Source organism: Alexandromys fortis, unplaced genomic scaffold, assembly GCF_014885135.2.
Source record: "Alexandromys fortis isolate MF-2015 unplaced genomic scaffold, M_Fortis_MF-2015_v1.1 scaffold_127, whole genome shotgun sequence".
Lineage (NCBI taxonomy): Eukaryota > Metazoa > Chordata > Mammalia > Rodentia > Cricetidae > Alexandromys > Alexandromys fortis.
The window spans coordinates 5,122,979-5,149,431 of NW_026068006.1; the positions used below are offsets into that span (position 1 = coordinate 5,122,979).

General features: G+C 44.6%; 2 protein-coding genes and 1 pseudogene across 3 annotated transcripts in view; 2 read left to right on the forward strand and 1 right to left on the reverse strand.

Annotated features, from left to right (window-relative positions):
• Clgn (calmegin) overlaps positions 1 to 10,640 on the forward strand; it is a 30,857-nt gene extending 20,217 nt beyond the window's left edge. The window contains exons 9-15 of the mRNA XM_050161568.1: positions 3,070 to 3,183; positions 3,300 to 3,450; positions 5,349 to 5,564; positions 6,720 to 6,845; positions 7,133 to 7,295; positions 9,147 to 9,271; positions 9,886 to 10,640. Of these exons, the coding sequence (XP_050017525.1) occupies positions 3,070 to 3,183; positions 3,300 to 3,450; positions 5,349 to 5,564; positions 6,720 to 6,845; positions 7,133 to 7,295; positions 9,147 to 9,271; positions 9,886 to 9,966 (976 nt within the window). The 3' untranslated portion in view covers positions 9,967 to 10,640. The remainder of the gene's footprint in view (positions 1 to 3,069; positions 3,184 to 3,299; positions 3,451 to 5,348; positions 5,565 to 6,719; positions 6,846 to 7,132; positions 7,296 to 9,146; positions 9,272 to 9,885) is intronic.
• Positions 10,641 to 18,925: 8,285 nt separating this feature from the next.
• On the reverse strand, positions 18,926 to 26,102 carry Scoc (short coiled-coil protein). 2 transcript variants are annotated; one of them, XM_050161575.1, is made up of 4 exons: positions 25,977 to 26,100; positions 22,653 to 22,724; positions 22,118 to 22,201; positions 18,926 to 20,466 (listed from the first exon to the last, which is right to left on the reverse strand). In XM_050161575.1, the coding sequence occupies exons 1-4, from the start codon at positions 26,074 to 26,076 to the stop codon at positions 20,324 to 20,326; spliced, it is 399 nt and encodes a 132-aa protein (XP_050017532.1). In that variant the 5' UTR covers positions 26,077 to 26,100; the 3' UTR covers positions 18,926 to 20,323. The 2 variants fall into 2 exon arrangements, with proteins under 2 accessions (XP_050017532.1, XP_050017533.1); XM_050161576.1 differs by lacking the exon at positions 22,118 to 22,201 and having other exon boundaries at positions 25,977 to 26,102.
• Positions 26,075 to 26,453, forward strand: part of LOC126513290 (phosphoglycerate mutase 1-like) — a 7,995-nt pseudogene continuing 7,616 nt past the window's right edge.

Sequence of the window (26,453 nt, forward strand, 5' to 3'; positions counted from 1 at the left end):
AAGTGGGTTTCTTGCTGGCAGCATGCATTTGGTTCTTTTTCTCTGCTTTCAGTGAGTTCTCCCAGCTGTTGTTCATCTGAAATGTGTTTCTGTCAGCATAGTTTGTGAAGGGCATGTTCCCTGACAACTAAGCACACCTGGGCAATTGTCTATGAGAAGGCATTCCTTTCCTTGAGGCTTGCAGTTCTTAGTGGTGGATCAATGCTCCCTACCTAGTGTGCCGTGTGTTTTCAGTGTTAAGGAATTTCCCCCACATGCCCAGTTTTCAGCTCTGTGGTTCTTCTGTGTTCTGATATGGATTTCTTTTTCCTCATGATTGTATTCCTTCCAGTTGTTTGAGCCTCTTAGAATGTGGGTATGCTGTTTGTGTGGTGTGTAGATTATGTGGTTTGTGTGGTGTGTAGATTATGTGGTTTGTGTGGTGTGTAGATTATGTGGTTTGTGTGGTGTGTAGATTATGCGGTTTGTGTGGTGTGTAGATTATGTGGTTTGTGTGGTGTGTAGGTGTAGGTTATGCAGTTTGTGTGGTGTGTTGATTATGTGGTTTGTGTGGTGTGTTGATTATGTGATTTGTGTGGTGTGTAAATTATGTGGTTTGTGTGGTGTGGAGATTATGTGGTTTGTGTGGTGTATAGATTGTGTGGTTTGTGTGGTGTGTAGATTACGTGGTTTGTGTGGTGTGTAGATTATGCGGTTTTTGTGGTGTGTTGATTATGTGGTTTGTGTGATGTGTAGATTACGTGGTTTGTGTGGTGTGTAGATTATGCAGTTTGTGTGGTGTGTAGATTACGTGGTTTGTGTGGTGTATAGATTACGTGGTTTGTGTGGTCTGTAGATTATGCGGTTTGTATGGTGTGTAGATTATGCGTTTTGTGTCGTGTGTAGATTGACCACCACTTCCTTGAGCATCCTGGCAGCTCCAGGTGTGTATGCTCCATTGTTTGCTGTCTCACAGGCTTTCCTTTATATTCATGTCGCTCACATTTCCCCGTCAGCTCCTGCTGACTCAGAGAGACACTGACTGCAGAGGGGATGCCTTTCCTCTCAGGCTAACTGCAAACTTTCCATAGGGCAGGAGCCCCAGGCTGCTTTAAAGGGGTCATGTGATCTGTTCAAGTGTTTGCGCTGTCAGAAACAGCCTCCATGTTTGTGTACCCAGAAAGAGGAAGTTACCCTCGGACTCAAGAAGCTGTAGGTAGCAGCTTCATGTTTGGTGAAATATGCTAGGTTTCTGTTAGGAGGTGCCCAAAGAAAATCTGTGTGTTGTTTGGAGATGGCTCTGATCGGGTCCCCCAAGTCTGTGCATTAGCAGAGCTAAGTTTAGTCTGGTTTTCAGCTTGAGGTTCTTGTGGGAAGCCATGAATGAGCTGATGGCGGCAAGATGAACCCTTTACCACAGAAGGTGACGCCTCAGTCCTCTTCCCCCTCACTATGCTCATACTCCCCGGGGCTTTCTCCCTGAGTCTGGGTTACTTGTTAAATTAAGATAAAAGAGTTAAAAATGGAGAGTTTATATTTTCAAAAATTGAGTAGGAAGAATCTTTTTTAAGTATGACATAAATTAGAAAAATCATAAAACATAAATTAATTCACCTGCTTGAAAACGTGGTTTGTATGTGGCGAAAGGAATTGCTGCGGACTCGGGTTAAATGTCAGGCATCGTGTGAGAGACCTGCAGCTCAGCACCGGGAAAATATGAGCAGGAGTGTCAGGGTGTCACAGTCAGTCTTGGCTACCTAGACAGTTCCAGGCTAGCATGGGTTACGTGAGCTCCTATCTAAATAATAACCATATATTTAAAACCACATGAGGCTGGTGAGATGACTCATCAGGTGAGGGCGCCTGCCACTGGACCTGGTTGGTGAGCACAGCCCTCATGGAAGAGAGAATCGACTTGTACAAGTTGCCCTCTAACTTCCTGCGACATAAGTATACATGCACATACACATGCATGTGTGTCTGCACAGAGAGAGAGCGAGAGAGAGAGAGAGAGAGAGAGATGATAAATAAATGTGAATTTGTTAAAGCCCAAGAAAGTAGTAAGTGGAAAGATTATATTTTACAGTGTATGCAGTAAAGACCGAATGTCTTCACGTAGAAGAAATAAGCTCCCTCCAGCAACACGAACGGCAGGATCCGCACCGGTGCCGCCCATTTGTCTCGCTGGGCTGGAGATGCCGAACTCCCGGCTGTTGGGCAGGCTCCTCTGTCTGCGTCCTCTCAGCAGCTGCTGTATCACACAAGTCATTGCCGGGCTTGCCCACTGAGCCCTGCTCCAGCCTTCTAAGCTCTTTCTAGACCAAATCTCCAATCTTTTCCAAGCTATTCCCACATCCATACAACTCCATAGGCCTTGGAACCACACGGTCAGGGCTAGTCAGGGAAATGACCGCATTCCTTGGTGCCAGTTTCCGTGTTAGATTTCCTTCACTGTGACAGAAAATATCTAGACATCAGCGTAGAAGAAGAAAGACCTGGGCTCAGTTTCAGCCATTTCAGCCATAGGTGCCTGGGTCCATTTTTGGTGAGTATGTCATCAGGACACCCTGGGAAGGGGCAACTTTAGAAGCAAAGCTGCCCACATTGGGGCAACCAGGAAACAGGGGAATCACTTTATAACAAAATCCCCTGCTTGAAATCCATGAAGCCATGAATCTGAAAATACACTAATTCATTCATGAAATCAAAACCCTCATGATCCATTATCTCCTCGAGACCTCACTGTGAACTTGACTGCACTGGGGACCAAGCCTTCCACACAGAAAATCCAAACCATATCAGCAGGCATTGGTCCATCATTTCTGCTGAGCTTGAGTGATAAAAGATTCAGCATGTCATGTATGTGTGTACACACGTGTGTGGAACACAAGAGCACATATGACAAGCAAATGGGGTGTGTGTGTGTGTGTGTGTGTGTGTGTGTGTGTGTTTGTTGGGGGTATATGGTGCCCTCCGTAGGCACCCAAGCCAAATGATAGGACATGCTGCTGCAGAACCTTCTGGATATTTTGACATGTGTATTCAAGAACTTCCTAAAACAGTAGATACATTGTAATAATGCATTTGCAGGGATGAAAATGAACCTGCCCAAATAGAAGACTCAAGTGCTGTTAAACCTGATGGCTGGCTTGATGATGAACCAAAATTTATCGCCAACCCTAATGCTCAGAAACCTGATGATTGGTAAGCACTCTTCAATTCCAGGAAAGGTGCCAAGTGTATCCTGATCATTTACTAATTTTTATTGCTTCCTGCAAAGGCTGGAGGCTAATATATTACCTCTGCTCTGATAACTTCAGGAATGACGACATGGATGGCGAATGGGAGGCACCGCACATGCCTAACCCAGCCTGTCAGATTGGCTGTGGCGAGTGGAAGCCGCCCATGATAGATAACCCCAAATACAGAGGAGTCTGGAGACCGCCCATGATCAGTAATCCTGACTACCAGGTGATAACCACTGTCCCAGTTCCGTAATAAGGTTGAGTTGTTTTGTCTGATCTTCGCCAATGTTCTGCTAGCTTTTAGAAGTTCAATTTGTAACTTGAATTTGTAAGTTGAAGTCAAAGCAAGTCAACTAATTTAAGTCAGGTAAAGAGGAGGGATCTAGGGGGGAGTCGCGGATCTCCCTGGAGGGGGAAATATAATAGATTTTACAGGTTAACTGGTGTAGGTAGGTATGGGAATTGGGGGATCAGATGGAGGGTGTTGTAGAAGACAGAGTGCAAGGAGAGATCTCTGGAATTGGGGGACTTTGGGGGGTGGAAATCTAGTACAGTGGGAACTTTCTGGAATATATGAAGGTGATACTAATAAGGACTCCTGGTAATGGGACACGGAATCTTAAATGGCCATCTCCGGTCACTGTCTCCCAGTGACTGTCTCCCAGTGACTGGACCGAGCTGCATTCAACTGAGTTGTTTGCCAAGGGGAACCATGGAAATCCCCAAACAACCCCAACTGTTGCTAAGACAAAGGGTCAGTCTCCAAAAACTGATAAGGGGGGGGTGAACATTGCTGAAGACAACACCCACACAACTCATTTAACATGGAGAAGTCAAGCTAGCACCTACATGGAGCTTTCTAGTCTCTTTGGTGTGGATACACAGAACCTTCACCCCTACGTTCTAATATATCTGGTGCGGGTAAACAGAATCTTCACCCTTATGTTCTAGTCTCTCTGGTGCGGGTACACAGAACCTTCACCCCTACATTCTAGTCTCTTTGGTGCAGGTACACAGAACCTTCACCCCTACACTCTAGTCTCTTTGGTGCTTGTGGGGAGATGTACTCTACAGGCTCCTGAAAGAGAAACAAAGACACCAATCCAGCCACAATACCTTTGACCTACAATCTGTCTTCCTACAAAATATGCTAGGGCAATGGTGGCACAGAACTTGGGGTAGTAGCCAATCAATGTCTGATTTGACTTAAGGCCCACTCCACGAGAAGGAACTCCTACCTGACACGGTTTTGGTGACCAAGAACCAGAGCATAGACAGTCCAAAGACCTAGGGTCAAATCAAAAATATTGGTCTTAAAAAATAAAGTATCAGTTTCAAAAAGAGAAAACATAGCAACCAGGTGGCGGTGGTTCATGCCTTTAATCCCAGCACTTAAAAGGCAGAGAAAGGTGGATCTCTGAGACAGTTGGAGGCCAGCGTTATCTGTTACATAATGAGTTCCAGGACAGCCCTGTCTCATTTTATATATTTCTTCTTCCCAGTAGACAGTTGATGCTTCCTGTGGAATAAAGTTCTGTTTCAGAAGTAAATAAATGAAATCTCATGGAGAGTACTAACGTTGTCCATTTCAAAAGTCAGTGTCTGTGCCTTATGAACTCCTATTTCTTTCACACTCAAAATTCAGAATTTTTAGACTGTCAGACATTTTGGAGTGATCTGGCTTTGCTCCCACTATTTATTTTACCCTCAAGTGCGTCTTTGTCATGACTCTTTGATGTCTCTAACACTGTGCAAATGTGGTTATAGATTCTAATTCTTCACTGTAGTCTTTCTTCATATAGCATTGTGTGTGTGATTGCCCTTCATCTTACCATTTTTGAGACAGTGTCCGTCACTGAACCTGGTCAAGTGGACCAGCTGCCAGCAAACCCCAGGGTCACTGTGTCCCCGTCTTCCCAGGTCTGGGATTATAGGCCTGTCCTGCAGGACCAGTTTTCTAAATGGTGCTGGAGCCTTAACTCGGGCCCTCATTCCTCACACAGGGGCAGGCTCTTTGCCAACTGAGCCATCTCCCTGTCCCTTACAAAGGGGCTCTTGTCTTCCTTTTCATTTGTTTAGTGACATAACTTTATTTAAAATGTTTTCATTTGTTGTTTCTTCCAGGGGATCTGGAGTCCTCAGAAAATCCCTAACCCAGATTATTTTGAGGATGATCACCCATTCCTTCTGACTTCTTTCAGTGCTCTGGGCTTAGAGCTTTGGTCCATGACTCCCAACATCTACTTCGATAATTTTATCATCTGCTCAGAAAAGGAGGTAGCAGATCGCTGGGCTGCCGATGGCTGGGCACTGAAGATAATGGTGGCAAATGCTAATGAGGTACAATAGTGACTGTGGGCGGGAGCCCTGGGGCCCCAGCCCTGCCTGTGGGGTGTGCACAGGTGCAGCAATCACTAAACACCAAGGAGGCGTGCTGGAATAGAGTTTACAGACAATTTAGCTTTGCTGCGTAGACTCTACGGTGAACTCATCATGCAGATGCCTGTGTCCTCCTCCTTCCCTATTTAAATCACGGTAGCTTTAATGAAATTCAAAGCCTACTTGCGGTTTACAGCAGTAAGAAATACTTCTTTGTGTTTTCATGTTGGCAGCGCAAGCCTAAGTGTTACCAGGAATCAATATGCATTTCAAATATTTTCCCTTAGAGAAGTACCGAGAACTCTAAATTCAGCATCATTGTTTGGATCGACTGCAGTTCCATGTGCTCCGGCCCAGCTGGCCTGGGAGCCCCCAGAAACTGTCTCCACTTCCCCCTTTACCATGAGGGCTCTGGGATTATAGATGCAGGCCACTGCAGCCAGCATTTCTGTGGGTGCCAGCTTTCCTTCATCTGCCAAACCGTTCCCCTCCCCCATTCGGTGTCTTTAGCTTCTTGATTGTTACCTTAGATTTTATGTTTCTAAAATAAAGTTCATGCACAAGGGTCACTTGTGAAATTGTTCATATAAAAAGAAAAAGACAATAATACCTGAGTGATTTTATTAGTAAGCTCTTTAAATAACAGAACATATTGTCAAAAATGTTTTTTTCTTCTTTTTATTTTTGGTGTGTGTGTAGTATCTGTGTATATGTGTAGTGTGTGTAGTGTATATGTGTGTATGTGTGTACTGAGTGTGTATGTTTATATAGTGTGTGCATGTCGTGTGTGTGTAGTGTGTATGTGTATAGTGTGTATTGTATAATGAGTGTGTGTGTGCTGTGTGTGGTATGCTTGTAGTGCAGTGTGTACATGTGGTGTGGTATGTATGTAGTGTGTGTAGTGTAGTGTGTGTGTATGTGTATAGTGTGTGTATAATGAGTGTGTATGTGTGTACTGTGTGTAGTATGCATGTAGTATAGTGTGTATAAGTGTTGTGTAGTGTGTGTGTGATGTAGTATTGTAGTGTGGTGTGTATGTATAGTGTGTGATACAAAATGAGCATAATTAATTCCCCCTGGACATTGGTGAACGCCCTGTGCTGATTTCCCCCACAGCCCGGTGTGCTCAGACAGCTAACGACAGCGGCAGAGGAGCGCCCGTGGCTCTGGCTCATGTACCTTGTGATGGCTGGGCTGCCCATAGCCGTAGTTGTTTCATTTTGTTGGCCAAGAAAAGTAAAGGTAAAGAGAACAGACTTTCTTCAGCTTTGTTTTCCAGACTTGCTTGTGTTCTAGAGCTGTAGGAATCAAGCAGCATAACAAATTTGGTGTAGATGCAATGAATTCCGTTTCCTGTGAGGTTAACCGAGCGTGAGTTATGTACCTTGTCAGCGCAAAAAGAAACGGTAGATAAATGTTATGATGAGCACACGCTGTCTGTTTCAGTAACTGGAGACTGTGCCTTAAAAAATAAAATAAAAAGCGTGCTTTTGCTATTAGTAAGAACAGCTTTTGTTAAACTGCCACAGAGAACATATGGAGACATGGGTCCTAAGACAGCCAACATATGTAAGTCGCAGACCAAGGCGGCTCTGGAACAAGGGACAGAGGAGGAGAAGGCCCCTGAGAAGCCCGAAGATTCGGAAGAGGAAAAGAAGCCAAGTGACAGTGATGTCATCATCGCAGAAAAGGGTGAGGCTGGGCTGGTGACTGAGACTGTGACAGCCAACATCCTTTCCGCATTGACAGAGAACGTCCAGCCCTGCAGTGCTCTGCCTTGTTCCGTGTCTAATGTACACATTTGAACTGCCAAGGACACGTGACTCTGGTAGTGTGGATTAGCAGTGCTCTGAGGGACAGCCCTGTGAGCAGCCACCCCATAGCCTCTGTGTTTATGAGACTCTTTGACTCTTTACACACAGTGGGTGACCAGACATACCCTCACCCCAGTGGGGCACCTACAGCATCCCAACGTCTTCTCAAGTCTAGCGTGGTGAGCCATTGTGTTCCTGGGGTTCCTTCCACATGTGTGTGCATGTGTTTGTCATGGAGCACACATGGAAGTCAGAGGACAACTTGCAAGACTAAGTTCTTTAAAAAGAACAAGTATGTGTGGGGGGGAAGAGAGAGAGAGAGAGTGTGTGTGTGTGTGAGAGAGAGAGAGAGAGAGAGAGAGAGGGAGAGAGAGAGAGAGAGAGAGAGGTGTGAGAGAGAAGGGGGTGTAAATTCTTTAGGCTGTCAGTTCTCAGAGTCTTTGTAACTTATAGTGCTTTATATTGATGTTTCTGTCTCCTTTAGAGGGTATTCACAAACAGCAAATTTGTGAATACTTCAATATCAGAAGGGCCTTATTTTAGAAGGCAGTTTTACATTTCCCGCTGCCCCACGCTATGCATGTGGAATATGTGGAAGGCAGAGGTGACATGTGCTGCCTTCCATTTCCTCAACCTAATTTTTGGTAAATTAAGTTTTTACTTTATATAGCTCTCAAGACATGCTCCTGTTTGCATGCGGTGGTGTAGTAAGGAGGTCACTTGTTGGTTCCCAGCTGTCCAGACTCCTGAAACAACCACACAGAAACTGTATTAATTAATCACTGCTTAGCCTATTAGCTCTAGCTTCTCATTGGCTAGATCTTTTTTAAAAATATTTATTTATTATGTATACAGTATTCTGTCTGCTTGTATGCCTACAGGCCAGAAGAGGGCACCATACATCATTACAGATGGTTGTGAGCCACCATGTGGTTGCTGGGAATTGAACTCAGGACCTTTGGAAGAGCAGGCAGTGCTCTTAACCACTAAGCCATCTCTCCAGCCCTTGGCTAGCTCTTATATATTAATTTAGCCCATTTCCATTATTTTATATTTTACTATGAGGCAAGGTTTCAACATAGCTGTCTCTGGCGGCTCCATGGCTTCTCCCTGACTCCACCTTCTTCCTCCCAGCATTCAGTTTAGTTTTCCCTGCCTTGCAAAGTTCTGCCTTGCTGTAGGTCCAAAGTAGTTTCTTTATTAATCAATGGTAATCACAGCATACAGAAGGAAATCCCACATTATGGTGGTATCCTCCTCCTCTTTCTCCTGCTCTCCCCTCTTTTTCTCCTCCCCCCTTCTCCCCACTTCCTCCCTGTCCTTTCATAATGACAGTGACAAAGTTGGTGATTTGGCTAAAGAGAATCCATAGGAGAACCAATGAATAACAAAGGTGAATGGCGATACCTGCAGGCTGCAAGATAACTTAGACAGCAGGCCAGAGAAGACAGGAGTCACCCTGACTTAGACAGCAGGCTGGAGAAGACAGATCACCCTGAGGGAAGTTGTCACTGATCATGGCTACCAGAAAGCTGAGAATTATTTGCACATTGTCTGTTACATAATAATAATTTTACAAACTTGCTTCACTTCAAAGATGATTTTATAAGTGTAAAATAGTAAGTATTTACAATTAGCTAGGTTTTTTTTTTAGTTTTGAAGGGTAGAAGTTGCTTTTTAATTGTGGAATTTCAATTAATCTCCCTTAATTGTCCTTAATACTTTTCAGTAACAAAATCTCCACCTCTAGAAGAGGAAGTTGGTGAACTGAAAGAGAAGAGTGAAGAAGAAGGGGAAACCATAGAGGGGCAGGAAGAGATGAACAAGTTCAATAAGTCTGGGTCTGAGGACGAGGTAAGCCTCCCTGCAGGAACAGCCTCCACCATGCTTCCCCCAGTTTCCTTGAGTAAGCGCCTCCATGACATTTTAAAACAAAGTGATAGAGAAGGCAGAAAACTGGAGTCACATGTGTTGACATCTGATAGAGGAGCACTTCACCTGAGCCACACAATGTAAAGGTAGAGTGTGTTGGCAAAAATAATAATAACTCTGTTGGTAAAGAGGTACAGCGATCTCTGAGTGTCTAAAATGCAGGCCTCCTGCTGAAAAGACGGCTGTCTTAATTCACCCTCACCAACAATGGGATGAGCAGTTGAATCCCACAGTGGGAATCGCACAGCCATTCCCTATGAGATTGAGACCATATTCAGAGTCATAAAGAAAATGCTGCAGGGGCGGGCAGGAGTGGTCTTTGCCACATGCTTATTTAATAAACAGGGTTATTTTGAAAATGTCATCAGGCCACTTGTAAATAAATAAGACAGCGAGGCAACTTCCTGAAGGACAGGAGCCCGTGTAACACAGCGTTGGGCAGTTGGAGCACACACTTTATTTAAAGAACGAGAAATACGCTCGCGCCTGCCTACCGACAGTTAAGGTCACAGGGAAGGAAACATTTTGTTTTGCAGATGAAAGACGCTGATGAGAGCACAGGATCTGGAGATGCCCCGGTAAAGTCACTGCGCAAGAGGAGGATACAGAAGGACTGACGTGTGTCAAGATTGCAAATCCCCGAGAGAGAGAAAGCTGGCGTTCCAAAGTTAGTGTGCCCAGAAGGACAGCAGATCCATCTGCACAAACTCTTTCCAAATATCGAATAATGTTAGTCTTTCAGATACTTCTTTCTTTCTTTGGGGGGGAAGCAACTTTGAAATTAACTGGTCTTTGGATTTAGAATAAAAGAAAATGGCACATTACATGAGCGCCAAGAGATTGCTTACTATCCTTAGAAGTGACGGTTTTAATAGTTGGAAGATAGTTTTGGTCTTGTAGAGCAAGATAGCATGTAGTCATCAAACCTGCTATTTAGAAACGTCGCCTGTCAGACTTTCCACTTAAATGGCTATGCAAGAAGATACAAGTTAGTTTTATAATACAATTTGAGTACGTTCTATTGTACAGACTGAAAGTGACCCAGCTCCCGTATGATCATTTGATGTCGTCAGCACTTTAAAGTGTTGTATGTGACCACACTTACATTGCCTGAGTCACACTATCATTAGGTCACTTCACGTAGAGGTTCCTTGGAGGGGTTCTGTGTTGACAGGCATGTCACTTGAGTTCAAGTGTCACTCATGCAATCACTGGGTACTATGCAAGCATATTCTACATGGAATATTATACTGTACGGACATTTTTCAAGCTTCTGTAGCCACTTCATGCCCAAATAGCTTACCTCGTTCATGAAACTGTGTGTACATACCACTCTTGAAATAAAATTTAATTTTTTCTTGGTTTATCAAGAAGGGGTTTCTCTAAGTAGCCTGGCTGTAGCTCTGACCACTCTGGAAGTCTGTAGATCAGGCTGGCCTCAAACTCACAGAGATCTACCTGCTCCCGCCTCCCGCGTGCTGGGACTCAAGGCGTGTGCCACCTACCACTGCTCAGTATTTTCTCGTTTAAATCATACACTCCATAGGGATCATACAGGGAAGGCTTCGTTTATTTTTTCAGGATTCTAATGATTGAACCCAATTCTTCAGCTCTGTCTTTTTGCCATAAGTTTCTGCTAATGAGGTCACATGTATTCTGAGTCTGTTTCATCCTCACAGCTGTGTCTGAGAGGGACAGATGCCCACTGCTGGGTCCTAATGCCTCCCTCAGGGGAGGAGGCGAGAAGGCGCAGAGTCAATTGTTGACCGAGGTTTCTGTCCTGCCTGGTTCCCGTAGTCATTAAGTCACAAAGAAATCACACAGAGGTATCTACATTAATTATAAATGGATTGGCCTAGTATCTCAGGCTTCTTATTAGCTCTTATAACTTCTTTTAGCCCATAATTCTTGTCTGTGTTAGCCACGTGGCTTGGTACCTTTTTCGGTGAGGCAGTCACATCTTGCTTGCTCTGTGCCTGGCTTCCACTCTGTCTGGGTGACGACTGCAGACTGAAACTTCCCTCTTCCCAGAATTCTCGTTGCCCCGCCTCTACTTCCTGCCTGGCCAATCAGCATTTATTTAAAATTCTAGTGACAGGGTACCGACCATTGCCCCACAGCAGTCAATAGCATAGACATCGGGAGTCAGGGAAAAGGCAAACAGCTCATTAATTCAGCAATGGGAAGAACCTTATATACCTTCTTGCCAGTACCCAGGCTGTGGCCAGATCCAGTGGCATTGCATGGTCGCCCCTCACTGGCTAGCCGATCAGGACCTCTGTCAGTGCCTGTTGCTAGTCCCTCAGGCAGACTCCAGGGTGCTCATCTCTCCTCCCACAGGTTCCCAAACGAGCTACCTTTTCAGCGTCATTTCACTCAAAATGTTTTACTGGAGGATGTTTTACTCTTCAGCAGTGTGTGTCAACCCTTCGAAGGGCCATTCGAGTCTCCAGGAGGACTAGAGGACGACCATAACACTGAGTCCCTGTGGAAGGAACTTTTACAGTTGGGGTTTGCAGATATGCACACCCCCACCTATCAACAGCTTCCTTGCATTGGTGTGCTCAGAACTCACACACTGGAAATACACCCTAGCTTCACCTCCTGAAAGGAGACTGAGAGGAGCCAATGAGATTGTTCACATCTTCCAGGGTGGTGGGAAAGCAGAGTGACTGTTTTCCCCATGGCCCTGTTCCAGTGTGCATAAACTCTTGGTGGATTTCGAACACGTGTGCAGGCACCCATGGAGACCCACAGAGGGCGCAGATGTCCTGGAACTGGAGGCACAGGAGGTTGTGAGCTCCCATCCTGCTCCTCTGCCCTCGTGCTCTTGATGACTGAGCCAGCTCTCCAGCCTCTGCTGCTTTTCCCAGAAAACACTCTCCAGCGAGGCTCCCTTCCACTGGTCAGAGTGACATTGGTGTCCTCTCCATTTGGAGGGACACAACGGAAGCGCTAGCGTAAGGTTAAAGGAGATGGCTCAGTGGGCAAAAGTGCTTGCCATGTGGGCATGGCAAGTCAGAGAGATCTGAATTCCAAAGTTGTCCTTATGTGTGTGCATGCGTGCCTGTAAAATGATTTTGTATGTAGCAGAAACTGTCCAGAACAGACAACACGTTAACTCACACTCCGGACACACACCTGCTGAGGTCTCTTAGATTTTGGGCTATATGTTTTTACCTTTAGCAAGATGAGAGATGAGATAGCAAGTGACTTAGACAACTTTTTTGGTTTTGTTTTGATTTGTTTTTTTTTTTTTTTTTTTGAGACAGGGTTTCTCTGTGTAGCTTTGGTGCCTGTCCTGGAACTAGCTCATGTAGACCAGGCTGGCCTCGAACTCACAGAGATCCACCTACCTCTGCCTCTTGAGTGCTGGCATTAAAGGCGTGCACCATCATCACCCAGCTTAGACAATTTCTTAAATCTGTTGTATAATAAAACATATTTCAAACAGTCTCAAGCATTTATTCTCAAAGCATATAGGTCCCATGCTTTTCCGATAGTGTGAGAAGGTTAGGAAATAAAGCTGTCTTCATTTTTTTTTCTACTTTGGTGATAAGACATGACCAAGGAAACTTATAAAAGAGTTTAATTTGAGTTTAGGGTTTCAGAAGATCACAGCAAAGGCGTGGTAACAGGAACAGCTGAGAACTTAACCTTGATCTGCAAGTAAGAGGCAGAGAACACACTGAGAATGTCACGTGTCTCAGTTAAGATTTCTTCTTATTGCTGCAACGAAACACCATGACCAAAAAGCAAGCTGGGGAGGAAAGGGTTTATTTGGCTTACTCTTTAGTGTTGCTCTCCATCATTGAAGGAAGACAGGACAGGAACTCAGACAGGGCAGGATCCTGGATGCAGGAGCTGATGCAGAGGCCATGGAGGGAGGCTGCTTGCTGGCTTGCTTTCCCTGGCTTGCTCGGCCCACCTTCTTACAGAACCCAGGACCAGCAGCCCAGGGATGGCACCACCCACTGTGTGCTGGGTCCTCCCTCATAGATCACTAACTGAGAAAATGCCCTACAACTGGATCTTATGGAGGCACCTCCTCAACTGGCTCTAACCTGTGTCCAGTTGACACCCAAAACCAGCCAGTGCAGCATAAATCTTTTGACACCTCAAAGCCTATTTCCCAGTGATACAACCTCTTCGGATAAGGTCACACCTCCTAATCCCTCCCAAACAGTTCTACCATCTGAGGACCAAGTATTCAATATGTATGCTTGCTTATGGGGGCCATTCTCATTTAAGAAATGAAGTGAAACATGCCCCCGGCAATGCTGAAGCATGCAAGGCAGCCGTTTATATTGGGTTTCGTGGTCTGAATTGATGAGGTTCCACCAAGATACGAACTCAGATCACTGGATTCAGAGTCCAGAGCATTAACCATTACACTAAACCACCACAGAAACCATCTCCTCTTGATAGTTTAAATGAGACATGCTGATGGGAGAAAACATAAACTTGGAAACATACTTAAAGACTTTTTAATTATATGTATTCTGCACGGGGTAACATTTACCTGGGAACTCCCTGGAGCGGTGGCTACAAGAGGTTGCAAGATTCCATGCAAGTGCTAGGAACTTTGCAAAAATGGTGTGAGCTTAACACTTAGCCTTCTCTCCAGCCACTGTGGGAACATTTAGTCTGTCTCTTAAGGCCCGGGTGCACAGAATAGTAACGGCAGTCTAGGAGACACTAGGAGAACCAGAAAACCATCTTTATGTGTCTGCCACAATCTCTTATGTTTTGTAGAAAAGTAGGGTTACTTTCAAATTTTAATAACAGACATTTGATAAATCTTTGGAAAATCTTAAAACAGGATAACCACTTACAGTGGTTACAGTGTATGCGTTCAGCTTCTAGTATCCCTCAAAACTCCTAGGTCATAAAACAGACTCTGGGCTGGGTGTGGTGGCACTTGGGAGGCAGAGACAAGTGGGTCTCTGTGCATTTGAGGCCACCTTGGTCTACACAGTGAGTTCCAGGACAGCCAGGGCTACCTAGAGAGACGCTGTCATAGAGTCAACCTAAGTCTTTGTTACAGTAAATTTGTCCTTTAAATTCCACTAATCTCTGGGTTCGGTGGAACCAGTTGTGGTTGTTTTCTGGATGAAGTAGCTAAGAGGCAAGACTGCCATTCCTCGTCTGTCTGTCTGCAGCTGTCATGTAACAGGCTCTTTACAAGCGATCTTTAGAATGCAAACAACCTCTGAGACTTGGTGGTGGTTACATTGGTTACGGCAGCACTGAGAAGTTCCTGGTGACAGTCAGGAGTGGGTGTCAGCACTATCACACAAAGTGAAGCTTACAGCTAAAGAATTTAGATCCATTTCTCTTCGCGTCTGACCATAAAATTAATCTTAAGTTCTAAAATTCTACTCTCTTTTTTAATGTTTTTTTTTTGGGGGGGGGGGCAGGGTTTCTCTGTGTAACAGCTCTGGTTGCCCTGGAATTCATTCTGTAGGCCAGGTTGGCCTCAAACTCAGAGATCCACTTGCCTCTGCCTCCCCAAGCACTGGGACTAAAGTCATGCACTACCACTGCCTGGTTCTACTCTCGTTTTATCCTATGGAAGGACCATGTATTAAAGGGGAAAGGACTGGCAGGAATAAGGGTGAGGTATCCGACCTGAGAGGAGATGAGCGCTCAGCTGATGTCGGCCACTTCTACATCACAGGAGTTTGCTTCTTTAAGAACAGTTCCAAAAGGAAAGGCCGATCTCTGCACAAGCAACTTCACCACCTGAACACCATCTCACTTGGCAGCCCAACCTGAGCTCCCAGCTAGCTGGGCTTCTCTCTGCGCTTCTATTTTATATACTCATTCTTTCTCCCAGTTATCACTGATTCTCAGGGATTCTGATGCAGACACAAACTGCTCCAAATTGTGCCCCTATACAAGTCGTAACAGTTTATAAAATCTGAAAAATGCCAAATTCCAAAGCATCTGGTTCTGTAAGTTCCTAACTAAGGGACTGTGGTCTGCGATACCCTGTAAATAGTGGGCAGCAGAAATGTGAACCAAATGTTGGGTGAGATGGTAGTGTCAGGATTGAAGGAAGCACCTCAGTTGGGACCTGGTGGGAGGTGCCACCTTCTGTCTGGCTGCTATAACAAAACAGATTCTGCACAACAATAAAACACATTCCTCACAGACCTGGAGGCCAAGGTAAGGCAAGGTGCCTACGCCTCCCAAATGTTGAGTGTGGTCTTTCCTGTGCCCTTAAGTGGCAAGTGGGTTCTCTGCGGTCTTATTTTTTTTTAACTTTTTTTTAAATTTTATTTATTTATTATGTATACAATATTCTGTCTGTGTGTATGCCTGCAGGCCAGAAGAGGGCACCAGACCTCATTATAGATGGTTGTGAGCCACCATGTGGTTGCTGGGAATTGAACTCAGTACCTTTGGAAGAGCAGGCAATGCTTTTACCCTCTGAGCCATTTCTCCAGCCCTCTGCGGTCTTTTTATAACCCCACCCACGAACGCTCTGCCTTCATCATGTCTCTCTCTAAGGTCACATGGCCCAATTCCATCCCATTGTGTGTCACGATTTCAGTGTGTTTGAGGAGGACACATTTGGTCCTCAACAGGCAGCTTGCTGCTGTTTCCTGACAGGCATTGCTCCAGCACCACAGAGATAGAAAAGTAGTACAGAAAATTACTTTAACACTACTGTGCAGGAGCGCTGTGCTGCGTGTCAAGACTTGCGATTGCTAAGACTCTCTCAGCTACTAGTGTAGCAAGCAGAGATTAGTGAGCTGGAGGGTTGGGGGATGGAAACATACTAATCCGTAAGGGGATTATTATTGTTACTGCTGAAGGCAGGCCTGGGTGGTCACCTCACCTGTGGCAGCTGAGGGACTCTCTCTGAACTGACCTGGCAGAAGTCTTGCTGGATTTGGCAGACAACTGATAAGGTTAGATGAGAACTCTAAGGTCTGTTGGTCACTGAACCAAGGAAAGTCTGGGTCAGAAATAGACACTATGTGGTTCCCCACCTGTGTTTTGTGTGTGGTGTACAAGTGTGTGCATGTGGCAGTGTGTGCATGCATGTGGAGAGGCCACAGGTCAATGTTTGGTGTCTACCTCTATCACTCTTCTCCTTATTTGTGGAACAGGTCTATCACTGAACCTAGAACCCATCTATTGGCTAAACTGGCTGGTCTGAGAGCTCCAGAGGTCTGCCCGCCTCTGCTCCCTCCCCCACCTCTAAGGCTAGTGTTACAGACATGCTGACCATGTCCACTCAAGTCTCCATGTTTATTCGTGCGTATCCCTTTTTTGCTGTTTCACTACTATGGTTCGTTTTATTTGTCTGTTTTGAAAATGTTTTTTATAGAAAGGGAAAGAGCCAGGCAGTGGTGATGCACACTTTTAATCTAATCCCAGCACTCACGAGAGGCCGGTAGATCGCTGTGATTCAAGGCCAACCAGGTCTACAGAGCAAGTTCTAGGACAGTCAAGGCTAACAGAGAAACCCTGTCTTGAAAAACCAAAGAGAGGTGTGGAGTTAGATGGGTGGGGAAATGGGAGACCTGAGAGGCGGGGGATGGGAAACTGTCATCAGAATATATTGAATGAATTTTCAAAAGATTTTTTTTAAAAAAATAAAACCATTTCTCTGGTACTTGTTACACCAAAGACACCCGACCTCCAGCCTGTAGCTCTGCTCTGGTGAGAGCTGTTTTCCTTGCATTTCAGTTGGTCCCAAGGTGGTCTCCTCTATTAGGAAGTCAAATCCTAGGGGAAAAGGCTTACACATCAAGGCTGAAGAGAGCTTGACTATGCCCGACACAGACACATGGCTTCAAAGCAAGACGATTTTCATCAGATGTAAACAGAGACTGTTCATTTCCTGGATCCCCAGACCCAAAAATAATCACACAGAAACTGTATTAATTACAACGTTGTTTGGTCAATGATTCAGGCATATTCCTAGCTAGCTCTTACATCTTAAGTTAACCCATTTCTATTAATCTATGTATCATCATGAGGTTGTGGCCTACTGGTAAGGATCTGGTATCTTTCTCCTTCAGCAGCTACATGGCGTCTCCTTGACTCCATCTACTCTCTGTTCTGATTTCCCATCTGACTTTACTCTGCTGAGCCATTGGCCCAAACAGCTTTATTCATTAACTAAGAAAAACAGCACATATCCAGAAGGATATCCCACATCAGTTAGGGTACAACCTGACCTCCTGAGCTTGGTCCCCAGCACCCACATGGTGGAAGGAGAGGACTGACTCTTGCAGGTTGTCCTCCTCCTCTGTGCAATCAAAATCAAACAGGAAATGAATGTGAACTAGTTAAAAAGGTTTCATGTTTGTTTGAGGTTACACTCGCAAAAGAAAAAACAAAAACCTCGAGCTTGACTTAAAATAATGGGCACCAAGTCCCAGTCAACAAGTGAACTGCTTTCCCAGCCTGAGGGGTGGGATGAGGTGGAACAGAATAACTTCTGGGATGAGAAGCACAGGAGATGGTGAAAAACGATCAGGTGGACAGCAAGGTGTTCCACAATTGCCTCAAATCTGAAGATTTATTTTGACTCCACTCTCCATATTGAGAACTTTTCCTTGACCACTCTGTCCCATAATACTCTAGACAAGGGAACAATGAAAACAGATAAACTGAGGGGTCTCAAGAGAGCTCTTGGATTTTGAGCTTATCACTTAACTAGATGAGGGGTGCTGGAATGCATTCTCTGTGAGGGGATGTAGCTCCAGATACTCTGTAGCAAAAGATCAAGCTGCAGCTGGACTGCTAGTGACAGGTTGATGTAGGAGGGTTATCTGTCTATGTGTTCCTTTCATTGGTTAATAAAGAGATGGTCTTGGCCTTTTGATAGGGCAGAAAATTAGGTGGGTGGAGTAGACAGAACAGAATGCTGGGAAGAAGGGAAGTGAGGCAGATGCCATGGAGCCAGCTGCCAGGTCAGACATGCTGAATCTTTCCCGGTAAGATTATTAGAAATGGGTTAATCAAGATGTGAGAGTTAGCCAATAAGAGGCTAGAACTAACGGGCCAAGCAGTATTTAAAAGAATACAATTTGTGTGTTGTTATTTCGGGTGTAAAGCTAGCCCTGCGGAAGCCGGGTGGGACGAAAAGCAGGCCTGCTCCCTTATCACTACAACAGGTCCTTCACCTCCTTCCACAGAGATAAGCTATAACCACACATGGCTTCCCAGGGAAGAAATCATTTATCAGCCACCCTAGGCTTTGGATGTATAGAGACTGCCATTTCAAGGCAGGGCCCGTAACACCTAGACTTTGCACACTCCCATTCTCTCATTCTCTTTCCTGTGAATGGAATAGTGTAACTGGAGATGCAGAACAATCTGTTCAGTAGAGCCAGCTAGGCTGGAAACAATAGAGGGTAGGAACCTAACTCAAACACAGCCCCTTCCCTAGAACTTCAGCTAGCTAGGTAAGCTCCTGAAAGACTTAATAAAAGGTTACTGCTGTAGCAGTCTTGGATGCTTACATAAGATACATTATTACACTATGGCCCTGCAAACCCAGGGTACCACTGCACATTTACTTAGCAACTATATCAAAACACACACACAACCTCTGAAACAGTTTTTTATTAAACAGCAAAGCATAACCTGAACACAATTTTAAATATTTGTAATGCAGTCACAAAAGGGTTGCAAAATATCTGCAATGTGAGGATTACATGTCCATACAGCTATCCCACCACTAATGCATTAGATAATTCCACGAGTCAGCACAGCCCAATCTAAGAGCCATCAGCTGCGTTAGTGGATCTTCCCTATTGTAACATTCCAATATTACTTTCAATATCAACTCCTTTATCAAATGAAAGCTACAAACTAAATTTTTAAAAATTATTAAAAGAAATGACTAAAATTCTGCAAACAACGTAGCTGAGTTTACAAAATTTCTGGGAAAACAACTGAGATAAAGTACTAAGGTTAACAAGTATCACATATACAAAACTCTCTTATATTCATGATTCTGATACTAATATACTCTCAATTCATTTTGCAAAAGTTCATCTCCTGGGTACAAACAAACCTTGAGACCAAATTCTTAACTGGTCTCTCTCTGACATGTGGCTTACTTAACCAGCTTATGTCAGCCAGACTTAGTCTGCTCTCATACTGTCCCAAAAGTGCAACTGTGGGCCAGAAGTAACACATCTGGAGGGAAAGGATTTGGAGCTGGTGACTTCTGCTTATCCAGTTTCCCCCCTTTCTATCTTTCCTCAAGATTTTCTATTTTTCACACACATGTGACCAGCACTCTCATCTTTTCAACACTGAATGGGCTATTTGTGCAAAAGAGAGTGTTGAGTTTCTCAATGTGACAATTTACATTTCAAAGAAATCTTCATTTTGTATAGCTTCAATCTATTAAAGAGAAACCAGCAATCCTATCTTATTACTAAATATCACAAATGGCAAGCTTTAGCTAAGAAAGTGTCTTATTTTGGTTAAGAATCAACAATTACAGTTCAGGTTGCTCTGGTAGGTGACAACTACTCAGGTTACTGTCAGGGAGATGGGCAGGAAGAGGCAGATGGAGGAGAGGCACACGACGGTGGACAAGGTACAGAGCTGTGCATTCAGTACATGGTTTTGGTCACTTTGTCACAACATGGTTATTCTCTTGTGTATTTTACGAGTTAGGCATATGATAAAAGACAGTGCTAAACATATATATATATATATATGCAAATTGGCAAAACATTCATCTTCAAGTTTCATAAATATCTGTAATTCTAATTATAAAGTTTCTACATTTGCACATTGTCATAGACTAACATAATACATATAATGTTAACTTAGGGATGGTTCCTGTTAAGCAGTTAATATTACCTAGATCTGACATTCTCTTTATAAATACTCAAGGAAACAAAGGAGGATACTGTAACTTCTGGATCATATCCAAGCTTTAAAGAAAAAAAAAAGCAGCAACTCCATGACAAGAGGGAGGTGAACCCTTTACTTCCTTTTGCTTTTTGTATCAGTTGTTTGGAAAACACTAGAAGCAGACATGAGATTTTCTATATATTGTCCAAGAACTTGATTTTCTGATTTTAGCTTCAGATTCTCTTCCTTAACTGCATCTACTCTTGCAGAAAGATCTATATTTAAAAAAAAATATAATTATCAATAAAATCATGTCAATTATTCCATGTTATGAAATGCAAGATTCATCCTTAAAAAATTGAGACCAGACTAAGGGTGTTCCCAGCGCCTACATGTGTGAGACCCTGGACTTGACCCCAAGCACTACCAATAAATAAGTATCACAATTCATAAATTTTCTGCTTTTCAATTCAGATTAATGGGGCTAAAGACTTAAGCAAAAAGAATTTATTGAGTATAAGTCAGAAGATGGTGCCTGTTGACAGCTTCCCATGGGACTCAGTCTGTAGACAGTATTTATGTTAACACTTACAGTGGTTAGACAACACTATGTTTTTAAAGGTTCATGTCCTGCCACATGAAACTATAATGTCTTTACTGGAAATATTTACAATCTGCAGCTTAACACAGCCGGGTTCCACAGAGATTCAGTGAGACCCAAGCAGCAGTTAAACGTCAATTAAAACTCCAGCAGATGCAGGTCCTGGAGAGCTAGTGCAAAGTCATCTCCATGGACACATCTAACAAATGCGCAGCGGCAACAGAAGCAGCAGTGAACATGGTTACATGTGAGCACACGTGCATTCAGTAACACGGGTACCCAGGTGTCAGGAGGAAACACCAAGTATGTCAATATATGTCACACTTTTTCTGGAGAAAAAGCAAAATGGCTAAGGGTCATAAAAGCAGATGAGAAGGTATTTATTTATTTATTTTGGTTTTGCGAGACAGGGTTTCTCTGTAGCTTTGAAACCTGTCCTGGAACTAGCTCTTGTAGACCAGGCTGGCCTCGAACTCACAGAGATCCACCTGCTTCTGCCTCCCAAAAAGGCGTGCACCACCATCGCCCAGCTGCAAGAAGTCTTTTTTAGAGTTAACTATTCTGAGGGTAATCTGAGCAGAGGCCTGAGGAACTGAGGAAATAAGCCACACAGAAAGGCAACTAAAGGAGGCCTGTAAAGCAGAGGGACGAGCAGACAATCTGGGCAGAGCTGTCGCTGTCAAATGAGAAACTGTTGCTCACTTTGTGCCCCAAACTTAACCATACCTAATGACATTGACCATCAGAAGACATGTTGGTGGCACTAGTAATTTTATGGAAGGAAACTAGGAAATGAAAACAAATCTCCCATCAATTTGAATCTCTAGAAGTAATGTTTCTTTTCATCTTAATAGGGCCTTCCTGAAGCAGGCTCAGGAACACACTGCCAGATTAAAAAGAGCTCTTGCGGTAAACCAGCATCTTGATAACACCTTAAGGAGGATGTATGAGAGCAGTGACTGGTCTTACTAGGCAAATGTGTCCTTTAGACCACCAGGCAAGGCTGTAGACAACAGCAAGAAAGAGAAAACGACAGGGCCTGCAACATGGCTCACTGGGTAAAGACACCTGCAACCCAAACCTGGTGACCTGAGTTCAGTTCCAAGAGCCACATGATGGGAGGAATGTTCCCACAGGTCAGCCTCTGACTTCCATAAGAGTGCCCTGCACACACATCTGCCCACATGTACAAATAACATTTTTTTATTTTTACAAAATAGCAAAAAAACAAAAACAAAGCAAACAAATAAAACCCCACCAACTATTAACATGGACTCTGAAGTTAACTGGATGTCATTCACAAAAGCTACTAAATGCAATCTAACCTTCAAGTGTGTGTTGGAGTTCCAACACCTGATTAATAAGTCGAGTCTTTTCTTCCAATTCCACCTGATTTTCAGCATCGACTGCTGTAATCAAAAGTGTTAAATTTATTATTAATAAATAAATTTATTTATTACTGTTTTGGCAATAACACTTAAAATTCTGCAGAACGTTTTATAAGCATTGTCTTAATTACCGTGTACACTTCAGGGTAGACGGGCACTAAGCTGAACTTGCCATACAGTTACAGAACAGAAGCCACCTTGGATGCTTTCTGAAGTAAATGGGAAAGAAGCTACACTTAAATCTTCTCTATGTAGCCCTGGCTGTCCTGGAACTCTCTGTAGACCAGCCTGGCCTCAAACTTGGAGATCCACCTGTCTCTGTCTCCTAAGTGCTGGGACTAAAAGTATGTGCCATCACTGCCCAGCTAACCTAAACCTCATAAAGACTGTTTCTCTGCCCTTTCCATTGTTTAATAAAGCAAAAGCATACAGAAAGCCAGAAGCACACACCAAAGAAGAACAAAGACCTTACCATCCATGTCAGCATTCATCATCTTGGGTAACAAACTTGCAGCTCTTGAATGCACTCTGTTTGATGAATGGTCTGCAGCAAGAGAAAGAAGCAGACACAACAGTAAAAAATAAACTTGTTCTTCCAGAGACAAGGTAGTTAAAGGATGTGACAGAGGAAGCCTCTCATGCCTTACTTATATGCACTTTGAAATGCAAAGGACATACACAGAACAATACTTTAAAAACTCAGAAACACTGTAAATCTTTTTACTAAGGACAATTACAAAGAGGAGGAAAGGTAAACACATGAAAATCTTTCAGAGACAGAATGCCCAGTGTACAAATACAAAAGCGGACTCTCGGGCAGCTCTCAGCACGAAAGCTATTGAGCATCTTCACACAGCACTGAAGGCTGTAAAACTCAGCATGCTCCCAAGCAGCCTGAACACTGCTTTCTCACGTTTCCCACCTCGGTTCACAGAGATCCTCTGCACTCCAGAAAAAGTAAGTTACAAGATTTTTTTCAAAATTCTGGGGTTTAATATTTATTTATCATGCATACAATATTCTGTCTGTGTCTCAGGAGGCAGAGACACATGTCTGCAGGCCAGAAGAGGGCACCAGACCTCATTACAGATGGTTGTGAGCCACCACGTGGTTGCCGGGAATTTAACTCAGAACCTTTGGAAGAGCAGGCAATGCTCTTAACCACTGAGCCATCTCTCCAGCCCCAAAATTCTGTTTTTAAAGTTATTCAAGCTACTATAGTATTTGAGGATCACACTTTAAGAATTCAAAATATCAAATGTATGACAATATAAGGAAACTAATCTGCATGGTAGTTTTTTTTTTTAAAGTATTCCTCTCCATTTAAACAATGTTCAAACTTTCAATCGACAGAAAGCTGTTTCGTGTGTTTATGTCTGTCTGTGTGCATGTCTCTGTGCACATGTGGAGGCCACAGTCCACTCTGGGTATCTCTCTTGCTCCCTCTCCACCTTATTTTTTAAGATATATTTCGAATGAACCTGGAACTCACCGATTCCACTACAGTGATTTTAGAGCAAGCTCTAAAAGGCTTACCCTCTACCTACCTCCCTAGCACTGGGGTGACACGCACTGCCATGTCTGTGATGTGTGGGGTTGCGAGCACAGCACGTGTACACACAAACACACACACACAGAGAGAGAGAGAGAGAGAGAGAGAGAGAGAGAGAGAGAGAGAGAGAGAGAGAGAGAGAGATGCACGGCTATCTTTGACGTACCAGCGACCCTGACTCTGAAAACATGATTCTCTAAGATTATCTACATCAGAGCTTTAAAACTTTTCTTTGAAACTCACAGGAATTCTCAGTGCCTATGTGCACCTAGCCTTTTAGTGGATGAGAGTCTGTAACTTCTATACTTTAGATCCAGGAAGGGGAAAGGGTAGAGAGTAAGACTTGAGAGACACAGAAAGCAGTAACAAGGATTAACTTCAACACTGCTACATGCTCACACCATACTCCTAAGACCTCTTCTCAAGATGTTTTTGAAAAACACAGATTTGGATGACCAATACTTAAACCCTCACTCTGTATTACAGGCTCTGAAATTTTGCCCAAGTTTTAAAATCTCAGCCACAGCATCCTCATGCATAAAATGGAGCTAATAACCATGTATCTTGTGGGTCTGTTCTGAGAATTTGCTGAGCTCAAATGTGTTTGTGTACTTCATGAGCATGCAACAAATGCTAACCGCTACCCTCTCATCTCCAGATTCTTGTTTGGAGCACAGAAGAAAAACCAAGTGGCCAAAGTGTTGTAGTAGAACCCAGGGCCAAAGCTGAGAGTGGCCTGATCCACATCTCAGTGGTCACCCAGAGCCACTGAGTCATGGCCAGTCTGTTTTTCCCCCCACCATTCCACCTCAGCTCAGCTGCACATCTCAGACCACGGGAACTTCCGCACCTGCAACCAATGGGTTTCAGCTGCAACCACTTACCAGTAAACAGGTATTCTTTTTTTTTTTTAATTTATTTATTATGTATACAACATTTTGCCTCCATGTATGCCTGTACGCCAGAAGAGGGCGCCAAGTCTCATTACAGATGGTTGCTGAGAATTGAACTCGGGACCTTTGGAAGAGCAGTCAGTGCTCTTAACCGCTGAGCCATCTCTCCAGCCCCGTAAACAAGTATTCTTAAAAATTAAGTGCCCAAGGCACTAAATCAATGCACGAAACACTTCACATATATAGTTTTATCAAAACAAAGAAAACTGCATTTCACAGATGGGAGTACTAAGCCTTATACAGGCCAGGGGCCTTGCCTACTGTTTCACAGCCAAGACATAATTAAGGTCCTAATCTTTGTCTATTAAACATTTTTAAAAACTCGGCTTCTTTGGCATTTCCACAAACTAAACAACTAAGATAAATTTCATTTGCTTCAGCAGGGCGGTAGTGGCGCACGCCTTTAATCCCAGCACTCGGGAGGCAGAGGCAGGCGGATCTCTGTGAGTTCGAGGCCAGCCTGGTCTAGAAAAGCTAGTTCCAGGAGAGAAACCAAAAGCTAAGAAGAAACCCTGTCTCTAAAATAAAAAAAATAATTTCATTTGCTTCAAGCTCCATCCACTCGAGTGTGATTTGTTTCTATCTGTCCATGTTCTGCTTTGATATTTTTAGGGTCTCAAATTCTACGGAAATCGAGGAACTGCATGGTCAATAAGGATTTCAAACTTCAGTTAGATCTCCAGAGACCTAGCTGCATCCAGTTCAATCACTGGAGCATACAGGCACCGGTACACCTACGCACAGCTTTGATTCTCAGAAACAGATAACGGTCTGGAGACATCTGCCTTTACGGCTAGTCCACCGTCAAGGCGGGCTGTACAACAGAAATCTAGGCTTTTCGGGAACGCGTTTTCTCCTTCCCAAACCTACTCCCCAATATTTGTTCCACAGAATGCTTGAGAAAAGCTGACAAAGAAACAAACCCAGGCACAAGCAAAGAGGTCCCACCCCAGGCAGGCATGGGTCACCACGCCTATAACGCAACCCTAGCTTCGGGCGGCTGGGGCAGGAGGATTGCCGCGAGCTGAAAGGTTATCAAGGGCTGCAGCGCGTCCTCTCCCACCTCCTGGGCCCATCGCACCCCCAGTGTCCCGATCGGGCACCGCCAGCCTCTTCCCACACAGCCCGCTGCCCGCGGCCGGCCGGGAAGGAGGCTGCGCAGGGCTCGACGGGGCGTCGGGCCTCGCGATCCCGCGCCCGGGCCGCCGCCCCGGCCCACCCCGCCAGCAGGGCCCCGGTTGGACCGAGCGCTTTCCCCGGCCCCGGCCCTCGCCGCCCCGGGCCGCCTCACCTTGCGTCTGAGGCGCCGGGAAGGGGGCGGGATGGGCAGGACGCCTCAGGCCGCGGCTCTCCGACCAACTGACAGCGGCAGCTCCGCCCTTCCGGCCCATGGAGCGTGCGCCGACCAAGGAGGCGGGCTTCCACCAATCCGAACGCGAGATTGCACGCCTGCGCGTTGGCTGCCGGCAGGCCCACGGCCGAGCACCGGGGTCCACCTTTGCCCTAACAAAAGGGCATTGACGCCCAATCAGGATTGTTGGGCGTGTCCCGGAAAATAACGACCAATCACAGAAGAGATGACGCACCAGAGACGGCGGACCTCGCTGAGCAGCTTTTGTCTCTCTGGGAGCTGGAAAAGAGTGGTTAGAAGTCGTTCTAGGTTAAAAAAAAGTTATCCTGTAAATTGATACTGCCAGACTCAGGGCGAGAGACATTCGTGCACATCCAAAACAGAGTGAGCAGAACGTTACAGTCTGCCCTCCCTCAA